Genomic DNA, 23,968 nt, shown 5'->3' with positions numbered 1-23,968 from the left:
TGGTCAACATACTAAGTCAAACCCAACCCCAATAAAATAAACCATAGATCGCACTAAATGTAGATTTCATAATTCATTTGGTTTTGAGAACATAAAAGTTCGATTTAAAAACAAGGTTTAGTTTTTGTTTTCAAGTATCATATTTGCTAAGGATTTTTAGTTCGCAAATATATCAAAAGACTCAACAGTCCATTAGAATCATCTTAATATAAACAAGCTCATTTTTTTAAAATATAAAATGAACTACCATTGAGCAGAATCTGAATATCATTTAAAATTTTCCCAATTAAAATTTAATTTATAATTACCATTTTTAAGAATATAAACAAATTAAAGATAACTATATAATCAAAACTTTTAATAAAATACTATTATTATTAAATTATTATTATTATAATAACTATTAAATTATTAATAAAGAATATTTATTTATTTATTAATAGCCACAATTACTAATTCTAATAATATTATTAAATCTATATTTATTATTTTGAGTTTTTAAAAATAATAAATTTAAAAAAGCAAAAATTAAAAATTAAAAAAAATTAAGGGTCGTAGGCCAACTATGATATTAGCTTGCTACTCACTGCAAACATGGCTACTCAAGCTGCCTCGACTGTCGTGGGAGCTATGACAACATTGTTGCCTTTGTAGCCAAGGTGTATGAGCACCAAGGGGACGGGAAAGATCACGACCCTCAATTTCCCTTTTTTATTTATATTTTTTAATATAAAACAAAACGAAAACTAAAGCCCATAACAAAACAATTTATTTTTAAATTGGAATTACCACAATAATTTTTCAATTACTATCATATATATATTCGATGATAGATCTAATAGGGCAACATAATTGAAACAATCAAATTTATTAAATTAAATTCTGCTTTTCTTTTCCAAATCCCATCTCGATTCAAAATTTTCTAAATCAATACAATTTTCCATTTAGAGTTTCGTAAACAAGGATTTCAAATTTGATTTCATTGACAAACATTTTCAATAACGAAGCACAGTAAATTTAACAAGGGTTTCAACCATAACCATTTCTGAAAATAGGTTCATAACAACAACGAAGAAGACAGATGCATTTCTAAGGGAAATTATGATGATAATCTCAACAACAATCCTACCTCAATCTAATGCTAACCAAAAAAATACTCGGAAGTTGCAAGAATTCTTGACTTCTCGAAAGCCCTCTTTCTTGAAATTTGCTCCTCCAAACCTGTGTGGAGAAATGAGCTCTAATTTCTTAATAAAGAGCTTTCCCCTTTTGGGTTTTGATTTTACAAACACGTGAACCCTTTTTCTTTATTATTTTAATTTCATATGCAAAATTTTTGCATTTTAATTAAAATAAACTTTATTTAATTTATTCTCTCTCTCTTATTAAATTACAAGATGTATTTAATAGCATATTCATTAATTTAACTAATAATATTTAGAGTTTATTAATTAAAATAAAACTCCTAAATTAATTATTATCAAATTAAATAAATATAATTACGCCAAAATTAAAAATTTAATTAAACCTTTTAAATTTAATTCTTCTATTTAATTAATTTCTCAATTAGTTAAATATAACGAAAAATTGATTTTTCTTTATAAAAGTTTCATTAAATTAAATCATTAATAATCTTTTTATTTGATATAATTATAACTAAAAATCACAACAAACCCACAAATCCAAATAAGAAAACCATTTTAAAGATAATACAGATTCAAACTCGGGTCAAAATCTTGAATTCACTTCACTTTCACGCATTTAGAAGTGTGAATAACTCAAATACTTGTCCTATTTTCTATGACAATTAGCTTAGGGTTAGGATTTGGACTCAAGAACTATCTCCCCTCTTTACCATTGATATATTGCTTTAGGGCATGCTATCCTAGCAATTTAGAGAAGTCAATGCATGGTATTTGCAATCTGCATAAAAGTCAAACATGTACATACACATAAATCTAAACTAAACATGCAATGGCAAGGAGTGGTGCATTGTATAGATCCTGACTAGTGGGTGACTACGACTCCTTCCCTCAACCACATCAGAAATATCAAACATAAAATAAAACATACATATACACCATAGTCATGCAAGTATGGGGTAAGTAACCATAGAAATTTCATATAAATCATCCATCTAACTATCATCATAAAATAATTGAAATTACTATAAGAACATAAGAACCATCATCATTGAAAGAATAAACATAAACACATGAAATAACTCAATATCAAGTAGCTCATCAAATATATAAATTGAGTATGGAATAACATTCAATCAAGTCTGGTAACCAAGTATTGCCAATTATAAAGCATAACTATAAAGTTGGCCTATAAATATTCGACAATATAACATGAAAAGTAAACTAGGGGTAGGCACTACATGTTTTCTTTTGAGTATACATGTTTAAATTTTTATTTTTATTTCATGGCGTCCTCCAACTCTGATGCATACAAGCGTATTTGGGCAGTGTACCAAGGTTTGCATGCTAATGTGAACGGATGATTTTGGATGCAACACCTATCTTTTCTAAGGTGACACGTGGCCAAAGCCCTTTTCTTCCCCATGCAGGCCTTCTTCCTACATGGTTGACCACTCTTGCTTCGCTACTTGTTGGTGGTAATATTATTTATTTTAAAGGGGAGGTTTCATCTTGGAGATCCGTGACCTGGGACATTTTTGTGGACGCATTTTTTATTGAGGATGGTCTCGCCTTGGGCTGATTTGACTCTCGTAGTCTTGTTTTCCATCCTCCACATCAGCACTATTAATTATGTAAGCTAGTCCCTCCTTGAGTGTGCCTACAATTGGTGCATTAATAAAAACACAAGTATTTCCATGAACGCATTTTGCAAGGAGGTTTCAGAAATATTTCTAGGTGATTTTGCCTTTTCAAGATCATTTTTTGGCAATGATCATTGCTTTAGTGAGTGGTTTTGCATCTCATTGGTGGTCTCAAGATTGTTGGTGATTTCCGACCTTGCCAATAGTTTTTTTGAGAATTTGGGTTTTTTGGGCTCATGCATAGCCAAATTTTTTATGGACAGCCAATTTTCCCTAAAACATTTTTGGAGTTGTTTAGTGCTAAACATGCATTTTTTTCAACATCTTGAAACTTTTTACAACACATGCTATTTATTTTGTCACCAAAATTATTTTTTTGGCACCAATATCTTTTCTTCAGCGTTGTTTTCTAGCAAGGGCATTTTTTCTAGTATGAGATGTTATTGTTTTGACATCGTTTTGCCTTGTTGCCCATTTGACCATCAAATTTGGGCTCGTCACTTCCTGACGTTGCATCATGTCAGCAATTGCATCATCACACTTGGTTTCCCTTCAAGCTTAGTTTGGACCTATATATGTTTTTTTGGCCATATCTTGCTTATCCGAACTCCATTTTTGGCAAATGAGATATAACCAGAAAGATGGTTTTGAGCCTATCATATTGGTGCAAGTATTTTTCATTTTTGATGAATTTTTTACATTTTTTTTCTTTCAAAGTTATGAGTTATTTTTTGCACTCTGGGAGGCATATCTTGAGCATCCTATCCTCAACTGGGGAATTATTTATATTGTTGGAAAGGTCTTTCTATGATCTTTCTAGCGATACTAGTTTTTTCTTTTCTTTTTCCCATATTCATTTTTTTGCATTCTGATAGATATTGTAGTTGTTTTGGGTCTAGGGATCAATTTTGTTGTTTTAGATGATTCATCATAGGTTGTATTATTTGTTGTATCAACCTTGTGTCTCTTCTAATCTTTGTAGACATCACTTGTATGCATTTTTGAAAGCGCACTAAGACAAAGTATCATATTCCTTTTGTATTTTCATTTTAGTTTTTTTCCTTCTGATTCAAATAGTGTCATTCAAGGACACTCATACAGATTATTGTATTCTTGGGATTCACCATATCTTGTGCCTTATTGTACATGCACTACTCTGATTGAAGTGTCATGGGGGTTGATGTTTTGCCTTTTTTTTCCATCTTACTTTGTTTAGTAAGTTTCCCTTCCATGGCATTAGCTTCATGACATGTCTAAGATTGATCGCCGCAATATACACATATGTTATTTTGTGCAACTTGATTGTGGTTCCTTGACATGGAGTTCTATTGACCCACTTTCCAGTTTCTTGTCTCCTCACCATTGTCAGCATTAGAGGGGTTCTTTTGTTGGTTCTTATGCTTCCTTAGTTCGATGGAGTAAGCTGTATATTCATTATTTTTTCCTATGTATTATGCAGATGTAGTGGTTGGCTACCTATGCATTTTAATGAGATGGATCATTTACCATATAGACACTTATTTTCATTCCTACTTTGGTTGCATCATTCCATGTTTGATTGATCAACTCTCAAGACTTCAATAGCTATGTCTTTGCATTCAGTTGTTTACCTTTGTGTGCATCCTGGTTCGGGTAGTGCTTTTTGAGGGCACTCATACAGATTATAGTCTTCTCTACCTAACTAGGTTCTATTTTAGTTGAGGTTCTTTATATCAGCAATAACTTTTTGATAGAACTTTACAACTTCTACATGTTTTAGTGGTGTTCTTCATAATCATCATTTTGTTCCAATCTTCCAGGACATTATCTAGTTTAGAGGTTTCTCTAGTCTTTCACAAGTTCTTTTAGCATTCTTTTCATCTCTTCTTGAAGTAGGGTTTTTCCCATGTGGTTTTTTTTTATCTCTTGTCTTTTTAAAGATTTGTTTGTGCTTGGTACCTCATTAGGCCTTCTTGTTGGAACCCGAATTTACTTTTAGTAATAGTTTCTATGTTTTTAGCTACTCACTAAGTTTGTCTTGAGGGGGGTGTTAGAGTAATAAAATGTTCTTAATAATTTTATTTTGCTTGAGCTAAACTTAGACATATAATAATTAATTCTTTTATTAATTATCATGCAACCTAGGTTAGATTCCTTTTAGGGTTTTGATCTCTTTTTATCAAGACTGATCTCTTATTGTAATTTACATTCATTCACTTTTTGATAAATAGCAATTTCTCTTTTTGTTCATCAAGACTATCTCCTCTATTGAGGATTTGTGAATTTCGTCCTCCATAACTTTTCTTCTCTCTTTCTGTGACAAGTGTTTGCATGCAATGATTCATGGGAGTTGTAGTGTTGAACTTTGTTCAACTTCAACAAAAAACTTTTGGTGTGACAACACAAGGGCTTCACCAAACAAAAAAGATGTCGTCAAAAGGCAAATCATAAAAAATATCATGAGTCACATGCAAAATATTATTTGGATATGACCGAAACACAATTTTATGAAATGTTTCTTTAAAATTCCCTCGAATTAAAATCAACCAAAGGTTTTTTAAGATGACCAAACCATTCTATGTTACAATGAATCATACACGTCCTACATGTCGTTGTAGGGTTCATGTTTAGTTTTCTAGGCATTATGATATTTATAGTTATATATGTTATACTTTGCATACTAAAGATATGTCCTCAATCACCATAGTTGACTAAATTGTGTGGGAATCTAATCATTTTCTTTATCTTGGGAAAATTTTATGTTTGTGGTAACTATGGCACCAGTAAAACATCATGTAAAGGTGCTCTAATTTTTTGTTAGGGTACGTCAGTGAGCACTCTTGAATGGCCAAATGCAAAGAGGTACCATCCCTATGGTAAACTTTTCCAATTGGACATGGTGGAAGTGTCAGTTGATGCCCTTGATGAGAAGAACATAAAATGACTTATTTAGACACTATTTGCAAAGTACATCTGATGAGTTTAACATCATCAGAAAAGTTATTGCCCTACTAAAATGATATCTAATCTTCAAAAATTGAGTTAGGATATTGTAGGGGGGCTAACATGATCCCATAGGTTCAAACAGATCCTATATTAGTGCCTTAATTTGAAAGAAATGATATGTCAAAGTTTGGTATTTTTTTGCCCCTACAAAACACTAAGGAGATTGCCAGTAGAGTATGTCAACAAGCATTTAGGGGTACCCAGAGGAAAAGAGGTAGCATGCCTAGGGTAAACATGCCCAATTAAACATGGTGGCAACGTCATTACAAGCCTACAATGACAAGAATGTGAAATGATTTAGTTGGTCACTATTTACTAAGGTCACTAAGCAACGTTTGACAGTGATCTTTGAGCTGACATATCTTAGAGATCGTGTGAGGTATTGACAAACGGTTATGTGCTACATGGTCATGTTGTCAATGCCTACAATAACCTATCTCAATTTTAAGAGATTCAATTTTGTTTGAATTTGGCACACCTTTCTCCCTTAATGTCAAAAGTGCAGTGTTACACAGTTTAAATGAGCAAGGTTGAGTATCTTTCAAACCATTCGTTTTGGGCTCAAATAATCTTCTTTGTCAGCTCCAATTGGCAAAGTAAACACTAGTTCGAACCTCGTTTCAGCCATAGAGTCTCGCAAACATTATAGAGCATACTGCATGGAAGTGTCCCTCAGAGTCACTAAGCAACATTGGGTAGTGATCTTTGAGCAGGCATATCTCAAGGCTCCTGGGAGGTATTGACAAATGGTTAGGTGCTATAGGATCATGTTGTCAAGGCCTGGAATAACCTGTCTACACAAGAAGAATTAAAATGCTATATCAAATATCTTATCTAAAAATAACTAAAATTTAGGCTATAATTTGTTGGTATTTGATAGGTAGTCCAGAAGGTGCATGTAAGAGGAAGTATAAAACAAATACAAAAGTTGTAGAAGTCAACATATATTAATAAACGAAAAATGCATGGACTAATAATGGAATACATCGTGAAGCCTCAGATGGATGTCCTGTGTTGATAGAGGGAACAACTACCAGTGGATCAATGCTGGTGGGAGGCACAACCACTAATAAAATAATGCTTATATGAGGTAGAACTTGTATGGTAAGTGATAAAATGTTAGAAATGTAGGCGTAGATGTTAAAAATTTCTAAATTGAGTAAAAAAACAAATATGTACTGGAGCCTGAGTTGGATTTCCCATTCTAGTAGGAGGCACAACTAGAGATGAATTAGTGTTGATATGAGGCACAACCTGCATAATAAGTGATAAAAAAATAGCGTTATAGATGCAAGTGTTACAAATTTCTATCATACACACAAGCAATCCAAAATGAGATCACAAGAGAGCTTCAACTAAGAATCTACATGCATATCTCTGACCTCTGTCATGTTTGACCCCATATTTGACGATGAAGACTCCTAGCAAAATAAAATGATAAAGGATATGTAGGAAGTTGTGAAGGTTGTTGTAATAGGTAAAAGATAATTAACATGTGTTAATAATAAAAAAATTATTGATAATTACTATAAAATTAAAAAACACGTACTCATTTATAAATGCAGATGTTCAATACGTATATAGAACAAATGCATACCATAACCTCAAATGTTTGTCCTATACTCACAAGAGGTGACACCACAAATGAGGCAACTTTGACAATTTCCTGGATGAAAAATCATAGCATTTTATGCCACAGTGATGAAATGTAATTGAAAGAAAATATGAAAAATTTACCTCTTGCCTGTCCTAAACATCAACAATGTTAGGTGCATTCATCAACTCTACAAAACTCAATTATTTCTACATATATTCAATAAACAAGTCAAAACATATTCATCAATATTGAGTACATGTATATACATTCATTCATAATAAATTTCAAAATATAAACTTAACTTGTATTTAATACCTTATTGTGTTTGGGTGTGCTGACCAATTTCTTGCGCTTTTCTCCTAACCACGAGCTACATGGGGTACCTTAATGTGGAAACAAAAATAATATAAGAGGGTCGAATAAGATACAACACAAGTTCAAATAATATTGTAAAATTGATGATTGAAAAATATTTAAAAAATTTACCCCTTCACTATCCTGAACATGAATAGTGTCAGGTGCATTCATCAAGTCTACAAAACTCAATTATTTCTACATATATTCAACAAACAAGTCAGTCCATATTCGTCAATATTGAGTACATGTGTATACATTCATTCATGATAAATTTTGAAATATAAACTTAACTTGTATTTAAAACCTTATTGTGTTTGGGTGTGCTCGTTGACTTCTTGCATTTTTCTCTTGACCTTGAGCTACGTGGGGTACCCTAATGTAGAAACCAAAATAACATAAGATAAACGATTAAGATACAACATGAGTTCAATTAATATTGGGAACTTGATAGGCGTGCAAAATATGATACTCCATAGCTCTCACAACCAAATTTAATGACAAAAAGTGTGACATCATCAACTTGAGAAATTTCAACCCTCGACAAGCCTTATAAAATAATAAAGAGCATTGTTAGAAATAAGATATAACTTTGTAAATGGCAAGAAGACACAAGAAGAACATGAAGGTCATTAAAATTTGTATTGATAATTCTTCATCATAAGCACTATTTTGCATACCTTGGCATAAGGGATTTGATAACAGTTAGTTGATTCTTGCAATGGGTGATTGAAGGAACCAAACCAATGGTTCTAGTATGTTTAATGGAGCTTAGATAAGTTGTGTACAAGATTGGAAGGATAGTTGAAAGATAGGAAAAGGGGCCTAATTGGGGTTCAAAAAGGCTACAAGGCCTAAATGTGAAAACAAAGAGACCGAGAAGTAAAAGAGAGGTAAGAATGGTCTTTTGGCACCTTGTCAAGCAATACAAGTGTGTATTCATGACCTCCACACTCCTACAAGACATCCAAGGTGATATGAAGGTTGAGTTGTTTGAAAGCTATAAAGGAGAACAAGGGAGAAAGAAGTTGAATTGGTCTTCTTAATCTTGGTAAAGAAAGTCTTAAAGGAGGAAGGAGGAATATGATCGGTTGTTTTCAGTTGTAACGATGGAAGAGGGAGTATGGTGTAAAATACCTTGGAGGAAGATGGGAAGGGGAGATGGTGGGTTCATAAGTGTAATTGGATTTTGGATGTTGCGTACCAACATTTTTGGATGAAGATCCTTTCGATGTATAGCTAAGACCATAAGATCACAAGTGCTCTTTTACATGGATCGGCTCCATGTTACCTTGCTCATGTGGTCCTCAACCTTTACCTTGATAATCCCATTTATTGAGCATTTGGAACAAGCTGAGATATTTCTTATTTGGAGAAAAATATGAGAGCCCATTAATGGGTGGGCTGCAAATAGGGGATATGAATTCATTTCTTCTACTGCAAGTGGTCCACCATGGGTGATGTAAGTGAACCAAGGGGGAAGAGTGAAAGTAGTGGGCTAGTTTGGACTACTAGTAATAAAGGCACATGAAGTGGAGGAGATGGAAGGATAAGATCTTTATTTGGATGGAGGGAGGATAATGTCTCTTGAGATGGAGTAGGTATAATGGTAGGATCTTGATATGGAGAAGATGATGACTACTCTTGAGATGTAGTGGATGGTAGATGTGGATCATGTCAGGGAATAAGTGGGATTGTAGGATCTTGATTTATGCCAATAAATATTTCAACATGCTCTTGGAAAAGATCTTGATAGGATTGATTTGGAGTGGATGGTGTGCTAGGAGATGTGTGGATGTGGTGTATGTGTTCCAAGGCTTGCTTGCATTGCTACTAAGAGACCTAGATTGTCTCTTCTAGGAACCTAGTCTCCTCTAGGTCCTAATTGGCTCAAGCAATTAACTAAGTCCAATTCCAACTCTTCTCAAAGAGTTCTCAACCCTTGTGCTTAACCTTGAAAGACTAACACCTTTACATAGTACAATCCTTCACCTGACTTAGAAAGCTCTAAGTGCTACTTTCCCACAAACTCCATTATTCATTTCAACGGTATCCATCATCATGAAAACATTCCATTTGCCTCCCCTTAGATCCATTTGGAAAGATCTTCAAGCCTTTTCCCTATCAATCTCAAGATTTGGTCTCTACAAAGCCTTTTTAGGCCTAGTTCCAATTAGCCCTTGAAAATGACTAATTCCACTTTCTTGCCAAAACATTACAAACAACTTGGAAAACCAATCTCAAATTCAAATACCGGTTTTAAGGTCTGACAACCTCCGTACACTGACTTCCTATGAACTAGGGTAAATAGGGCCAATAGGCCTAGTTGTTAGGACTGATTGTAATCTTGTAGAAAACTTGTTCAAAACTTGGTCTAATGGATTGGTATAGGCTCAATCCTCTCAGTACATTAGGATATGATGAAATCCCACCTAAAACTGTACCTTTGTCATTTAGTACCTCTTTACCCTGCAAGAAATCTTCTCTTTCTATTATCCTAAACCTCTACCCGAGCTCTATTTGCTCGCCTAAGGCTTAGTAGTAAAAATAGTTCTTCAAACTTCCATTACTCCTAATCCTAAACATATATACATTAATGACTCCCCTAACATTTTCATCTACCCTTAGGTGTTTCCCATGGCTAGATTTCATGGGGGAGCCAAAAATGTACAGATTGGTCAACATAGAACCAATGAGGTCTCTAAAACTAAAACAATTTATTCAACACTCTATAACTACTCAAATCAACTTGCTTATCAAAAGAGAAACTTTCTAAACTAATCAAAGAACACTATCCAATCGTCAAATTGAGTCTTATAATCCATTTCAAGGCACTGTCACAACTAAAACTTGAGAAATTGCTCAAAATGTTGCTGCAGAGCTATATTTCACACAACTATTACAATAATCACTCTCTCTCTTGAGATTCAAGTCTTAAGTAGCATTTGATGTCATCTTCATCATTCTAGGGCATGTTGGTTGATCTCCCACTCTCTATCCTTAAGGGAATCCAAGTAACTAAGGTGCATGCAACATTTCTAATAATTGCAAATTGTGTCATGACAACTTCTTCACAACTTCTTGACAACATTTGGCATCTTCCTTAATTGACATCATCCTACTTCTTAGGATTACTAACCTCCAACATTTTGAGGATCCAAGTCTATTTATGACCCTATGGCATATTTACAACATCATAATGTGTTTAGAACACATTTAAGAGCCTAACCTCAGCTTAAGCTTCTAACACTAAGAAAATTAATCAACAACTAACATTGGCTATTTGTGTGACCTTAGTCCTAATGACTAACTCACTTAGCCCACATAGCAAATGACCTTCTAAGGTCTTAAAACAAACTAATCTACTCTTCTTGACTTGGCTAGAGTAAAAAACAAGCCAAAATACTAGACATGGAGAGGTTAGCCTAGGTGTGCTCCTGCACCAAATGGTCTTGTCAAATAGGGTCAATGGACAGATGGTAGGTTCTTCGATGGGGATGGGTATACAGAGGATGGACTCATGAGGTTCACTTGATGGGGTTTGGGTAATGCTAGGAGCAAGAGTTGTGGATAGGAATTGGATGGATTTGATGAATGAGAGGGTTTTAATGGTGGTAGGAGGTGGGAGGGGATATATAAATGGGGTTTCAATAATGGTGGGAAACGGAGGGGGATCTTAAGTGGGGTGGATGAAAGAGGGATGATAGTTATGGGAGATGGAAGAGGAATGGTGGGCATGGGAGATGGAAAGGTTTCATTATTACTAACTTGACATGATTTAGTTAGATGTTATGACTCATGAGGCTTGCTTGTAAAACTCTTTGGAGAGTTGGGTGTTCCTGGATGAGGTGGAGGATTGGCAAGATGTAGATGGTGGAAGCTCTATATAAATGCGAACAATATCTTAAGGTGTATGATGGATGGAAGGCTTCATGACAAGTGAATTGGAACGTTATAAGTTAAATAATGTCATGTTGCAATAATGTAAATGATGTAAGGTTTCAAAGTCCAAAGGGTCCTAGCATGGAGCCTTGGACCAAATAGGGTTGGGTAATGTAATAACAATTAAGAAACACTATTTCTAGGGAACTTTGAGTTGTTAGTATCATAGCAAGAAATAATATTTTGAAACCAATGTATTCTTGCACTTTTAAGAAAAAGCTTTACCTTAGGTGTTCCTGGTCCTAGCCTCACACCTCTAGTAGAACAAGTACTGTGTGGTGTTCTTATACCACTTGCTACACCTTGCATCACATATTGTTCACATATCAATCTAGAGTACTCTATAAAATAAAAAATTATTTACTTTTATGATATTTAGATGATTAATTTAAATAATGTGAAAACTCAAATATACAAACCTGTGTATACCTTCTTTGCCGAAGACCATCGCCATCAAATTGTCTGTGAACATTAAATCCTCGACTCTGGATGCATAATAGGTCTTACCATAATGTACGCATGAATGGGATGACAATCCATCTTCACTCGCCTTAGTATCTATCACAACACACACTGGCAGCTAAAGAACATGTGCTGACGAGACCCCAATGACTCTAATGATGCACGTGATGACAATGCAAGTGGCACAATCGAGGACAACACTGGTGGTGCAGGTGATGATGGAGTTGTTGCAAGCTGTGATGACCCTAATGGCACATTTAATGAGGGTAGAGGTGTCATAAGTGATGATCCACACACTCTACTAGCTAACTATGTGTCATGTTGAATGATGCCATTAATCAAGGATACAGGGTCGATAAATCAATTGATTCCTTTGTGATTGTTGGGACCACAATATGAGACATGATTTTTTGTGTTGTACAACTCCTCTCATGTGGTGGCACCACACTATGGGCCCTAGGTCTCTCATGTGCAAAGCCTTTCCCTCTACCTTAAAACTCTTAGATGTCAAAGTAATTTGGTTTCTCGCAAAGGATGAACTCACAATATAGCTTTCTCAAAAAATATAAAGGTACATCATAATTATTGCATAGTGGTAGGTCAAATACCATATACCACCTATCCCAAAAATGTAACCTCATTCTAGTGTGAGTGCACAAATGAATATGATAAGTTTTGGTTACTTCTAAAAAGGAGTTACCCGAAATGGGATTAGTGAAGAGAGCACATATATCACCTTTCCTCATGTCCTTGTCTTTCACTTGTTGATATGTTTACCCATCGACATAAAATCCACGACACTTATCCCTCCATGAACCCCAGTGTGTAACCTCCCTAGACACCTCATTTGCACTTTTGGTCATTTGTTCTAGTGTATCCGCCCAATTTGAGTGGTAATCAAGACTAGATGACCTAAATCTATTAACCATTTGGGAAATGTGAGAGGTATTTTGTGTAAGTCCATTAATGAGGTCCTCTTGTGTAGCTTTTAAATGATCTAATGAGATGCACAAAGAGTTTACAAGTAGTTGTGCTTGTTGTAAGGGAACATTGAATGGAGGATTTTGTGCTCGTGTCACAACGGGTGGAGGGTTTTGCCTATGTCATAGCGGGTGGAGGGTTTTTTGCCTATGTCACAATGGGTGGAGGGTTTTGTGGTTGTCTCACTGGTAATGGAGGGTTTTGTGCTTCAAGAGTTGATTGCATTATTTGTGTATGAGGTGGTCTTTCATGTCTAGCTCATTGTCTTGGTTTATTTGATGCATCTAATAATAAAAAACTCTCTCTCTCTCTCTCTCTCTCTCTCTCTCTCTCTCTCTCTCTCTCTCTCTCTCTCTCTCTCTCTGTATGTGTGTTTGTGTGTGTGTGCGTGTGTGTGTGGAGTTGATTGCATTATTTGTGTATGAGGTGGTCTTTCATGTCTAGCTCATTGTCTTGGTTTATTTGATGCATCTAATAATAACTCTCTCTCTCTGTATGTGTGTGTGTGTGTGTGTGTGTGTGTGTTACAAATTTTAATTTATCAACAAATAGAACCATAAACGAAAAAACATGCAAAATTACCTTGTTTATGGAAGGGGACACATGGTCGAAAATGGCTAAAACACTCTCATAGCCAGATCAAGTTATGTTATTTCCCTTCTCCTCAAGCTACATCTTTTAGTATGAATGGAACAACACTTTGAAATGACCACTTTTTTAAATTCTTGTGAGCACAATAGATCTTTTAGAGTATGACACTACTACCGGAAATAGAACAATATCTACATGTAGCAAAGTCAGATTCAAAAAAACTAAAAGTCGTTAAAATATAATTATACTATTTAAGATTTGTAAAGTTAAATATAATGACCGCTTATAAGCATTCACTAGGGGAAGAGACTCGGTACCCATCACGGGTTCCAATGACTAACACGTTATCGTTGTAGGTCCCCCTAATTATCACTTTTAAAAAACCCAAAAAAATGATAACAATATAATAACTCTAAAATGAACCTTCTAGTAAAAAATAAGAACATTCCGAGCTCATATGACAAACTTACTAAAAATCGCAAGTTCCCATAAATAGCAACCACCCTGTCTACTAGTCTTTATTAAAATAGAAAACACTGAGAATAAAATATTTTTGGGTGATGCAAGATTGCTCTTACACTCAAGATGCTCTTGTATCACAATGTAAGGATGACATCCTAGATTTCAACCCTCAATTAGCAAGTCTTGATTGGAGCATAGGTTGACAGCGATTATATCACTTATCAAACTCTGTTTGGCTAAACAATTATATATATATATATATATATATATATATATATATATATATATATATATATATATAATTCAGAGGAGCTCGAGTTGGGGGACTGTTTACCTGCAGCACTAGAACAAGCAATGCGCACTGCTTCCCTTCATGTAGCAATTTTTTCTTCGGGCTATGCGCAATCGCCCTGTTGTCTTGCAGAGCTTTCCTTTATGCTAAAAAATGATAAACCTATTCTTCCAGTTTTCTACCATGTTCAACCTTACGATCTGTGTTGGGTGGACAAAGGAAAAGGAATGTATGTGAATGATTTATTAGAGCAAGAAGAAAAGTGTAGATAAAGTTTAGAAAAGCTCCAGGAGTGGAATACGGCACTCCACAAAGCCTCATTTTACAAGGTCGAAATCATGTCACAATGAGTAACACATAATCTCTCCTCTGCTATCATGCCTTCCCTCTCATCCAATTTTTATATTTTCTGCATAAAGAGAAATAGTCAGAATGTTTAGTAAGGCTCTTTCTACTTTTTGAATCTACATTCCACACATGTCCAGGGAAGAGCAAAGGATGTTGATGCATATTGTGAATCGTGCATTGGAAGTAATGAAAACAGTGCCATTAGCTGTAGCACAACATTCAGTGGGTCTTAAAGAGATCGTAGCGGACTTTGAAATTACTCTTAGCGAATCTGCGAAAATTCATTCTAATTTTCAAATTGTGGGAATTTGGGTTATGGGTGGATCAGGAAAAACCACCCTGGCGAAAGAAATATACAATGAGAGATCTTCAATTTTAGAAAATTCCAGTTTTATTTTTTTATGTTAGAGAGGCAACACCCAGAAATGAGTTGCATAAGAAACAAATGAAGCTCCTTCGGGACCTTCATTTCAAAGGTGACCCATTTGACAGTGTTGAAGAAGGCAAAGGGATTCTCTCCAAACATTTGAAATATATTCGTGCAGTTGTCGTTTTAGATGATGTGGATCATGTAGATCAATTAGAAGCTTTACTGCCCACAAAGGATAACCTTGACTGGCAAAGTTTGATCATTGTTACAACAAGACAAAGGGAGGTCCTTCGATGCTGGGACATCTCCTGCATCTATGAAATGAAACCCATGAATCGGTCTCATGCAAAGAAACTATTTTGTTGGCATGCATTTTCACAACCATCTCCACCTTCCGAAAGTCATAAATGTTTGTAGTGGGTTGCCTTTATCTCTAGAGCTGCTTGGAGGCCAACTTTATCGCTGCTCAGACAAAGATTTATGGGACTTTCCAAAACATTACACAGTGATATTAAGAACAGGTTGAAAGTGAGTTATGATGCTTTAGATGAAGAAGAGAAACAGATGTTCTTGGACATGGCTTCTTTCTTCATTGGGGAAGACAAGATGACTGTCATTGCAGTATGGGATGGATCAGGATGGAGTGGTTTGTATGGATGGGAGACACTTGTGAATAGATGTCTTGTTAGTTTTGACGATGACAATGGTATAAGAATGCATGATCATCTAAGAGATTTAGGAAGGGAAATTGCAAAAAAGCAGCTACCTTACCATCTATTGTCTGCAGATCAGATTGCATGCATTCAGAAGCAAACGGATCTACAGTTCATACTTTCTTTTCTATAATGTCACAAGTATCTATCTGGACTTTTTAAGTTTTCCATACTTTACTTTCTATGCTATTGCTGTCATAAATAACGCCCTAGAAACCTATTTTGATTTGTCTACTTCTATTTGTGTGGTTAGCTCCTCCATCCATTTTAACTTTACTGGTTTTGATTTTGCATACCCAGATTAGAGGAATAGTGTTAGATTCAGCAACCAATGGTATTGACCTCTTACCTCCTTATGAAAACGTTTGGCATCGACTAAAGATTTTTGTGGGAGGAGAAAATTTTGGGGACGACATATGCATTGCCAAGTTCTCAAAAGAGTTGGTGTGGCTTAGCTGTACTAGAATTGCTCATTGAAATCTTGCATCATAGCTACCGTTTAAAAATTTAAGAGTTTTAGAGATTTATGACAGCCAGAACATAAAAGTCTTGTGGAAGGATGGGGCAGGAAGTATCTTTCATTCACTGCTCTTTGCAATATTTATTTCTAATTAAATATAATTGATGTGTATTTTTCCCCTGCAATTGAAATCTGTATCTTTCTCTTGCAACTGAAATCAATACTGGCTGCAGGCTCCGGCTCAATTAGAAGTGTTGTGTGTTTCTGACTGCCCTGAATTACAAATAATTCCCAAGTCCATAGGAAATCTCCAGAAATTGAAAAAGATATCCCTAGATTATTGCAATGTGAGCAGTCTACCAGGGGAATTTGTGAGCTTCAATCATTAGAAGACCTTCAGTTAAGCAGCTGCAAAAGGCTATCATCATTGCCTAACTGTTTTGGCCATTTGACAAGGCTGTTGCATTTAGGTTTGAGTAATGGTGCTGCATTGAAGATGCTACCGACTTCTTTCAAGCATCCGACCCTGTTGCAACATCTTGATTTAGGACACTGTCAAATGCTGACATCACTGCCTAGCTGTTTTGGCCGTTTGAGATACCTGCGGTATCTAGACTTGAGGCATTGCCTTGCATTGAAGATGCTGCCAGATTCTTTTAAGTTGCTATCACTGCTGCATCTTTATTCACGAGGGTGTCAGAATCTCACCTTACAATCAGACATTCTAGAAAACATGACAACGCTTGAGTATCTGGATCTTGATGGATGTACACAATTGGAAGAATTGCCTCATCACATCACAAATCAGGCTTCCTTGCATGAGCCTTATTTAAGGGGAACCCGCTTAAGGGAGCTCCCAGTTAACATAGGTCAACTCAGCATGCTGAGATTGATGGAGATTGGCTCACATAAAGGGTGTTTCCAGATGGAATCTTTACCAGACTCTGTAGGATGTTTTGATCTCTTAGAGCGACTGGTATTAGACAATTTAGAAGTGAAAACATTACTAAAATCATTGAAGCAACTAATTAATCTTCAAAAGCTGGAAATAATCAGATGCCCCATCAGCGAATTGGGTTTTAAGCGCGGCCTATCTTCTTCGTTAATCAATCTTGAGTAAATAAATCTTGACCGGCAAGAGTGTCCAAAGTTTCAATATTTGAAGACTGTTGTCCTGGCCTTAAAACTCTCACACTTTGGGATAACGAAGATCTAAGGGAGATTGACCTGATACCAACAGCTCTGGAGGAATTAGTGGTGAAGAGGTGTAAATTGCTAAGCAACATAGCTGGTATTTGTGGCGGACTCAACCTTCGTGGGCTGATGCTAAGAGACTGTAAATAGCTAGAACACTTCCAAGACTTGATAACTTATCTTCGCTGAAAGTATTTATACTGAGAGGCGACAACAAAGTTGAGATAATACAAGGTCTGCACCACGACACATCACTGGAGAGGCTTGAGATAGAATGTAAATGTTGGGAGGTGTCGGGCATAGAAAGTTGGGAGCACGCGCAAAGACTGAGAAGCCCTCATCTCAGAGCAAAGAAGAAATCCCGGTGCTGGGTCACTTTTCAGCCTTTCCACCTTTCCTAATCTATCCGTAATCGGCTCCTTTACAAACCTGAAAATAATCTTTGATCCCCCTACTCAAGATAATATGAGCTCTTTCTTAAAATTGGAGCAAAGCAGTTTCTGCCGTGGCACTACCATGATGCTATGTTTGGTTATAAATTGTTTCTCTCCACGTATGCAATTGCTTATTTGTGGGGATCATAATACTGCAATATTTTCTAGAGTGGTGCAAGAAGGTAAATGGATACTGGTAGATGCCTTTGCCCGAAATTCCGCATGTCTCGGTGCACAGAATTTCCATATACGTCAGATGCAGCACTGGTACGGTTTAGAATCGGAAATGCCGAAGAGAGAGAAAAATGAAGTGCAGAAAGTATTGGTGGTGCAGGGCGAACAAGAGAATGTACTGGAGGGTTTCCACCACTTACTGGCCATTCTAGCAAATTAGATATTGAAAAAATGGATCTTCTGAAAAGATAATTAGATTAATTAATTATCAAATAGATTATAATTGGGAAGATTCTCTATTTTATTTTACTTAGACCTAAATCATTTGATGCTCAGTATTTTATTCAATTTTTAATACAAATGATTTTGTGTAAATCACTATTCATAAAATATGGATTGAATTTGATTTAAAATTGTACAATTGAATTCTAATAACAATATTATAAATAAAATGCATACTAATTTTCTCTCTTTATATTGATAATTACATCATAGAGTGTGATCTGAAATTTTGTTTCAATAAAATCTTACACAACAAAATCTAAAAATAAAACTGATAAACATATAAATTTGATTGATAAATAATAAAGTTTTAATAAGATTTCACTTTTGTTGGGTCAAATTTGACTAGGGGATTATAAATCTGAAATTGAATTAAATAGGACTGTGTATTTCTATAAAGGGAAAATTAAATGATTTAATTAGGATTTTTATATAAAGATTATTAATTAAAATAAATTCAAAAGATGCGTGTAAATGACAATTTTTAATATTTACTATATTAATAAATTGTATCAAGATTCTATTTTAGAAGTGTACAAGAGGACTATATGTACTCAAAATTGGTAAATAAAAGCTTAACTTAAAGAAGATAGATGGTTACAGAATAAGAAGCAAACAAATAGATATGAATTATTTGAGAGTACAGATGGATTCCAAAAATTACTTGGAAACATCTACGTAGGGACAAAATAAACATTAAGATATAGGGCCGAAAATAATTTTCAAGAATTTGTAAGAATTAAAAAATATAACTTAAAGATATTAAAGCCCATTATAGAAGACACCTCTATCTACATAATAAAAGGAATTATGAGGACAATGAAAAATAAGTAGAAATTAGATAATGAAAAATAAGTGGAAATTAGGTATGTAAGAATAGGAGGCTTGACCTAAACATATTAATGCAGGTTGCAATTGAAGAAGAGTAATTAATGTAATGGGAATTATGTAGTATTCAAATCCAGAAATAACCTTGAAACCCAAAAGGTCCACATACTTTTATTCATGTGTATTTGACTTTGCAATTTGTTCAATTGTTTTGAAGCAACTCGGGTTAGATCAACAGTGAAGGACTTAAATAAGCCAAAGCCTTGTGTTATATCAAATCCTTTAAGCCATTCTATCCTAAGGTTAACAAGTTGTTCACAAATGGAAATTTTATGAACACAAATTTACTCATCCCTTAAGTTTTAGAGTCCAAGAGCTATTATTCTTGAAGGGTACTCTAGACATGAACTTATTGCTATTGAAAACATAAATACTTTATTTTATAATCTATAAGTGAAGGCCTCGAAGAACTTAGCAATAGTAAAATCCACTCTATTTGAGGCGATCTATGACTTCAGAGAGAATAAAGAACATTTTTCTAATACATGCATGTTATACTCTAATTGGACCATTTCAATGGAACTGCATTGACCCTTGATAGAATTTTCCCCCCAAACTGAAGGTGAAATAATTAAATAATAAGATTTTGATTTTGGGTCTAACTTTTTCAACTATAAAAATTCAGCATACACTTCCTTTTAGGGGACACACAGAGATATGCATAAATGTACACATAAATAAATATAAACACATATGTTTCTTTAGATGAATGAAAGAATATTACTATCGTAAAATAGTGGTACACACTTAGAAAAATGTGGATGGAAAGAGAAACACATAAATAAAAAGTTAAAATGTAACAAATGTAAATAACAAGAGTTCTCGTAGAACTTGATTTCCAACCTTGTGCTATTCATACTCTATTTCTGCTCATCTATGCGATGGGGAGACATTTTTGTACTAATACTGTTGTGAATATGTTTTGAGACCACAAGTAAAATGGAATTTAACTTTTCTTTATAATCTTAAAAAAAAACAGAAAACAAAGTTATTTATAGATTTGTTAAAAATTGGCTGCTAACTGCTGACTTCTGTGTAAAATGGATTAACAAAACATTTCTTATTCAAACAAAATTTGAAGAAAACTGAGTAGGAGAAAATTTGGAGAAAATCTATATATTAGAATGCTTGACGCTCTAAACAGAATGAGTAAAGAACATAAGTTGTCCAGTAAAAAATGGAAGTTAATAAGTTTTCCAAGTGGAGCATTTTCATACATCTATTAACACACTCATTTCTACTATGTAAAGTCTCTTCATTAATCTATTTAGAAAACACTTGGGCATTCTTGAATGGAAGAAAGATAAAAGAGTGTAAAGTCTTTTCATTAATCTATTTAGAAAACACTGGGCAAACTAGTGGAAGAAAGATAAAAGAGTTGTGAAACTTGAGTGGAAGAAAGATAAAAGAGTTGGTGAATGAATTTATATTTAAGCAAATGCTTTTGGTCATCCTTCACGCATGTAGAACTAGCGATTTCTAGTCCCCTGCAATTTAATTACATGTCCACCTGTGAATCAATACATCTGTTGCCAATTTCATGTACAAAAACTAGCTCAAACAGAGCACCGGACGCCATTAAGCAAATACAAAAGCATTTCTATGCGTATATCCTACTTAGTTATTACCGAGACTTTGTTTTGGTTTAGAAGCCATGGAAGAAGCACAAAATGGCAGTGAGCCAATATAATTTAAGTTGGGCTACGAGAGAACCAGAGAGTCATATCCCAAAGTGGTGTTTTGCAGGAAGCAGTAGCTGGTGCCTCATGTTTTAACGATGGTTCAACAGGCAAGGCCTAAATAAACATGAAAAACATTAAACGAGCAGATCGATTAACCATACTCGACCAAGTGGCAGAAAGAAGAGTTAGTTACGGAAGACACCAAATGTTAAAAGAAAACGTCGGCTACTCTGGAAAGTTGAACTAAACCGATAACCATAGAAATTGAAGAAAATTATATGCCTTTCCCTTCGAATGACCTGTATTACTATTCTGCCATTAAGCACAATACAATAATAGATGGTAATAGAGCAGAGTTCTACGTAATCCTGCTCTGGAGGAGTTTGACTCTATCTCGAAATGATCGTTTGGACAGAAATTTGGTGATGGAAGTTTCCTGTGGTGATCACGTCATTGCAGAGCCGTTGATGTAATAATACTCGGTGCCTACGTTTGATGAATTGTTAAAAAAGCACATGGGTTCGGTAGTACGTAGAACGCAACTGCCAATACTGGAAACATCTTTCCCAGCACAGACAAAACCTACGCGAGCGTGTTCGAATCCCGGGGCCCCCAAAACAGAGCAAAACGCTCCGTTAAGTAAGACGCTACAGGATATTTGAAACTAATCGCACCAGGCATGAAAGGAGTGAAAATAGTATAATAAGTATACGCGTTCTTACAAAACAACAAAATAGTGGGCACTGTCTACACGTTGTTAACAAACATTAGTAAACATCAGTGTGTTATTAGTGTATTAGTATATATGCTAATTAATTGTATTAATATCTAAATTATTTAAATAAAGATACCTCTTACAAAACAACAAAATAGTGGCACTGTCTACATGTTGTTAACAAAACATTAGTGTGTTAATAGTGTATTAGTATATATGTTAATTAATTGTCTAAATTGCTTAAATAAAGACACTCTTTTAACTAAAAGAATAAAATAATACTTACCTCGAATAAATGCGCTCTTCCAAAGAATGAGACACTCTGAAAAAGACAGATGAAGTCACGGAGAACGATAAATTTCACCGGCTCACGCGTACTTCGTGTCCCACCGACGCGTTTTTCTGTCAGAATTTTCCCATAGTCGTTATCGTTAGGCGGCCAGCTAATCACATTCACCGTGTCGTGACAAGCCCGCGCCCTTATAATACCATCTATCTTCATCGCTCTAACCACTCATCGAATCCCGTCCCCTTTCTCAGAGAAATCAAAAGAAAAGAGTTGAAGAATTAGAAAAACAAGAAAAAGAAAAGAAAACAAGAGCAGAGTATTATAACACAGCAATGGCAGATGCACAGCGAATTTACCCGGCCATGCAGGATGTAGAGAAAGCGGCAAAGGCACACGAAGATCCACACAAGTCCAGCGCTCCTCTGGCGCCGAGGTCGAGCCTCGTGTCGGAAAAAGGAAACCCTGGCTCAAACCCTAGCAAAGTTGTGCACATTCCGTATCCGAAGGATCAGGCCGTTCCTCCACGAACTGCCCCCAAATATTACTCCCGCCCTCCCAAGCGCCGCCGCAACTGCTTCTGCCGCTGCCTCGCCTGCACATTCTGCCTTCTCCTGATCTTTATTGTAGCCATCGCCATTGCCGCCGGTATCCTTTACGCCGTATTCCAGCCCCGGATACCTAAATATTCCGTCGACAGCATTAAGATCACTAGCTTTTCTGTCGGCACAGGTGCTGCTGTTTCGTCACAATTTGTGGTCGGGTTAAGGGCGAGGAATCCGAACAAAAAGATCGGCATATACTACTTAGATGACAGTTATTTTGCTGTTTTCTACTCCGGCACCGAACTCTCCAAGGGAAAACTACCGGCGTTTTATCAGGGGCACAAAAATACTACGAATTTGGACGTTTCTCTTAACGGAAGTAACGTACAGATCACCAGTGAAAAGGTTGCATCGCTGAGCGCAGAGCAGAAGAAGGGAAGCATTCCTCTGAATTTGAAGGCGGATGTTCCAGTGAAGATCAAGTTCGGGAAACTGAAAACGATGAAGATTACTTTCCGCGTGCGCTGCGATCTGGTTGTAGACAGTCTGGATGCAAATAGCAGCGTCAATATTAGCAGCAGAAAATGTAAGGTGAAGCTTTGAGTCGACGGACTGGGATTGCGGAATCCGGAATGATTATTTTTCTCTAGTTCTTTCTTCAAATTTAAGAGATTTACTGTTCAGCGTAGTTTGGGCGTTCCTGATTTATTTGTACAGCATCTGTTACATTTTTTCGTACCTTGTATATTTTATCATATACGGTAGTGTGCACACGTACGAAATTCTTTCTAATAAAATGTTGATTAATGCTTTTGACTAGCCTAGAACAATTTTATAGGGAAAAAAAATTAGCTTTTGCCTTACGCTATTTTCGTCGGTCGATTGGGAGTGAAGATAACTTTTATGCAATTTAGCTAGTGATATATTTTTTTCCTAAATGACCATAATAGTTTGTTAAAATTTGTTATTATCATTAATTAACATTCTACATTGTTCCTCGTCACGTTCACTTTGGTGAAGATTGGTTGCGTCTTTCTATGACTCTTGAGTAGCACGAGGTGAGACGGGCATCAATAATTAGCAAGATGTTATTAGACACACATAACTAAGGCCCCTTCCAAATTCTCCGTAGCGATGGGTTCCTTATAGAATTGCTAAGTTACGTGACCATATATTGAAGAAGTTTCTTTTGTTTGAATTTTTAAGTAATTTAAGATTAATGATTTAGATTTAAAAGGAGTATAACAAAAATTTCTTTCTGAAAGGAAAAAATATATAATTTTTTTAAGTATGTTGGTAAACAGATTTGTCAATGTAAAGATGACTTAACAGAGTGTATGTCGCAAACTGTTTACAACAGATAGGCCATTGATATGTGGTCTTTCTCTGCATTTAGAGGGGTAGCTCCCTCATATGATATAATTTT

At 35.3% G+C, this 23,968-nt stretch overlaps 1 protein-coding gene and 2 pseudogenes across 2 annotated transcripts; 2 read left to right on the top strand and 1 right to left on the bottom strand.

Annotated features, from left to right (window-relative positions):
- Nucleotides 1-7,852: 7,852 nt before the first annotated feature.
- LOC149547217 (uncharacterized) lies at nucleotides 7,853-22,236 on the bottom strand. The gene is made up of 3 exons (XM_089791553.1): nucleotides 21,998-22,236; nucleotides 8,029-8,097; nucleotides 7,853-7,919 (listed from the first exon to the last, which is right to left on the bottom strand). Exons 1-3 carry the CDS (start codon nucleotides 22,211-22,213, stop codon nucleotides 7,914-7,916), a joined length of 291 nt encoding a protein of 96 aa, XP_089647679.1. The 5' UTR covers nucleotides 22,214-22,236; the 3' UTR covers nucleotides 7,853-7,913.
- Nucleotides 14,453-18,417, top strand: LOC149547218 (disease resistance protein Roq1-like; annotated as a pseudogene).
- A 96-nt stretch (nucleotides 22,237-22,332) lies between the features above and the next one.
- Nucleotides 22,333-23,355, top strand: LOC149547216 (NDR1/HIN1-like protein 6 pseudogene; annotated as a pseudogene). The gene has a single exon (XR_016353851.1). The product of XR_016353851.1 is annotated as an NDR1/HIN1-like protein 6 pseudogene (transcript).
- The last annotated feature ends 613 nt before the right edge of the window (nucleotides 23,356-23,968 follow it).

The sequence above is a fragment of the Cupressus sempervirens genome, chromosome 7 (assembly GCF_028749045.1).
Source record: "Cupressus sempervirens isolate cs-2001-9-10 chromosome 7, ASM2874904v1, whole genome shotgun sequence".
Classification (NCBI taxonomy): domain Eukaryota; kingdom Viridiplantae; phylum Streptophyta; class Pinopsida; order Cupressales; family Cupressaceae; genus Cupressus; species Cupressus sempervirens.
The sequence above is the reverse complement of the archived record's forward strand: the minus strand, read 5'-3'. Positions and strand labels throughout refer to the sequence as shown.

Bases quoted from the DNA above. Each gene is read 5' to 3' on its own strand.
- LOC149547217 (XM_089791553.1), bottom strand. From the start codon at position 22,213: ATGAAGATAGATGGTATTATAAGGGCGCGGGCTTGTCACGACACGGTG. The intron at 8,098-21,997 runs GTAAGTATTATT...TTTCTACATTAG, and splicing joins GAAGAGCGCATTTATTCGAG to GGTACCCCACGTAGCTCAAG.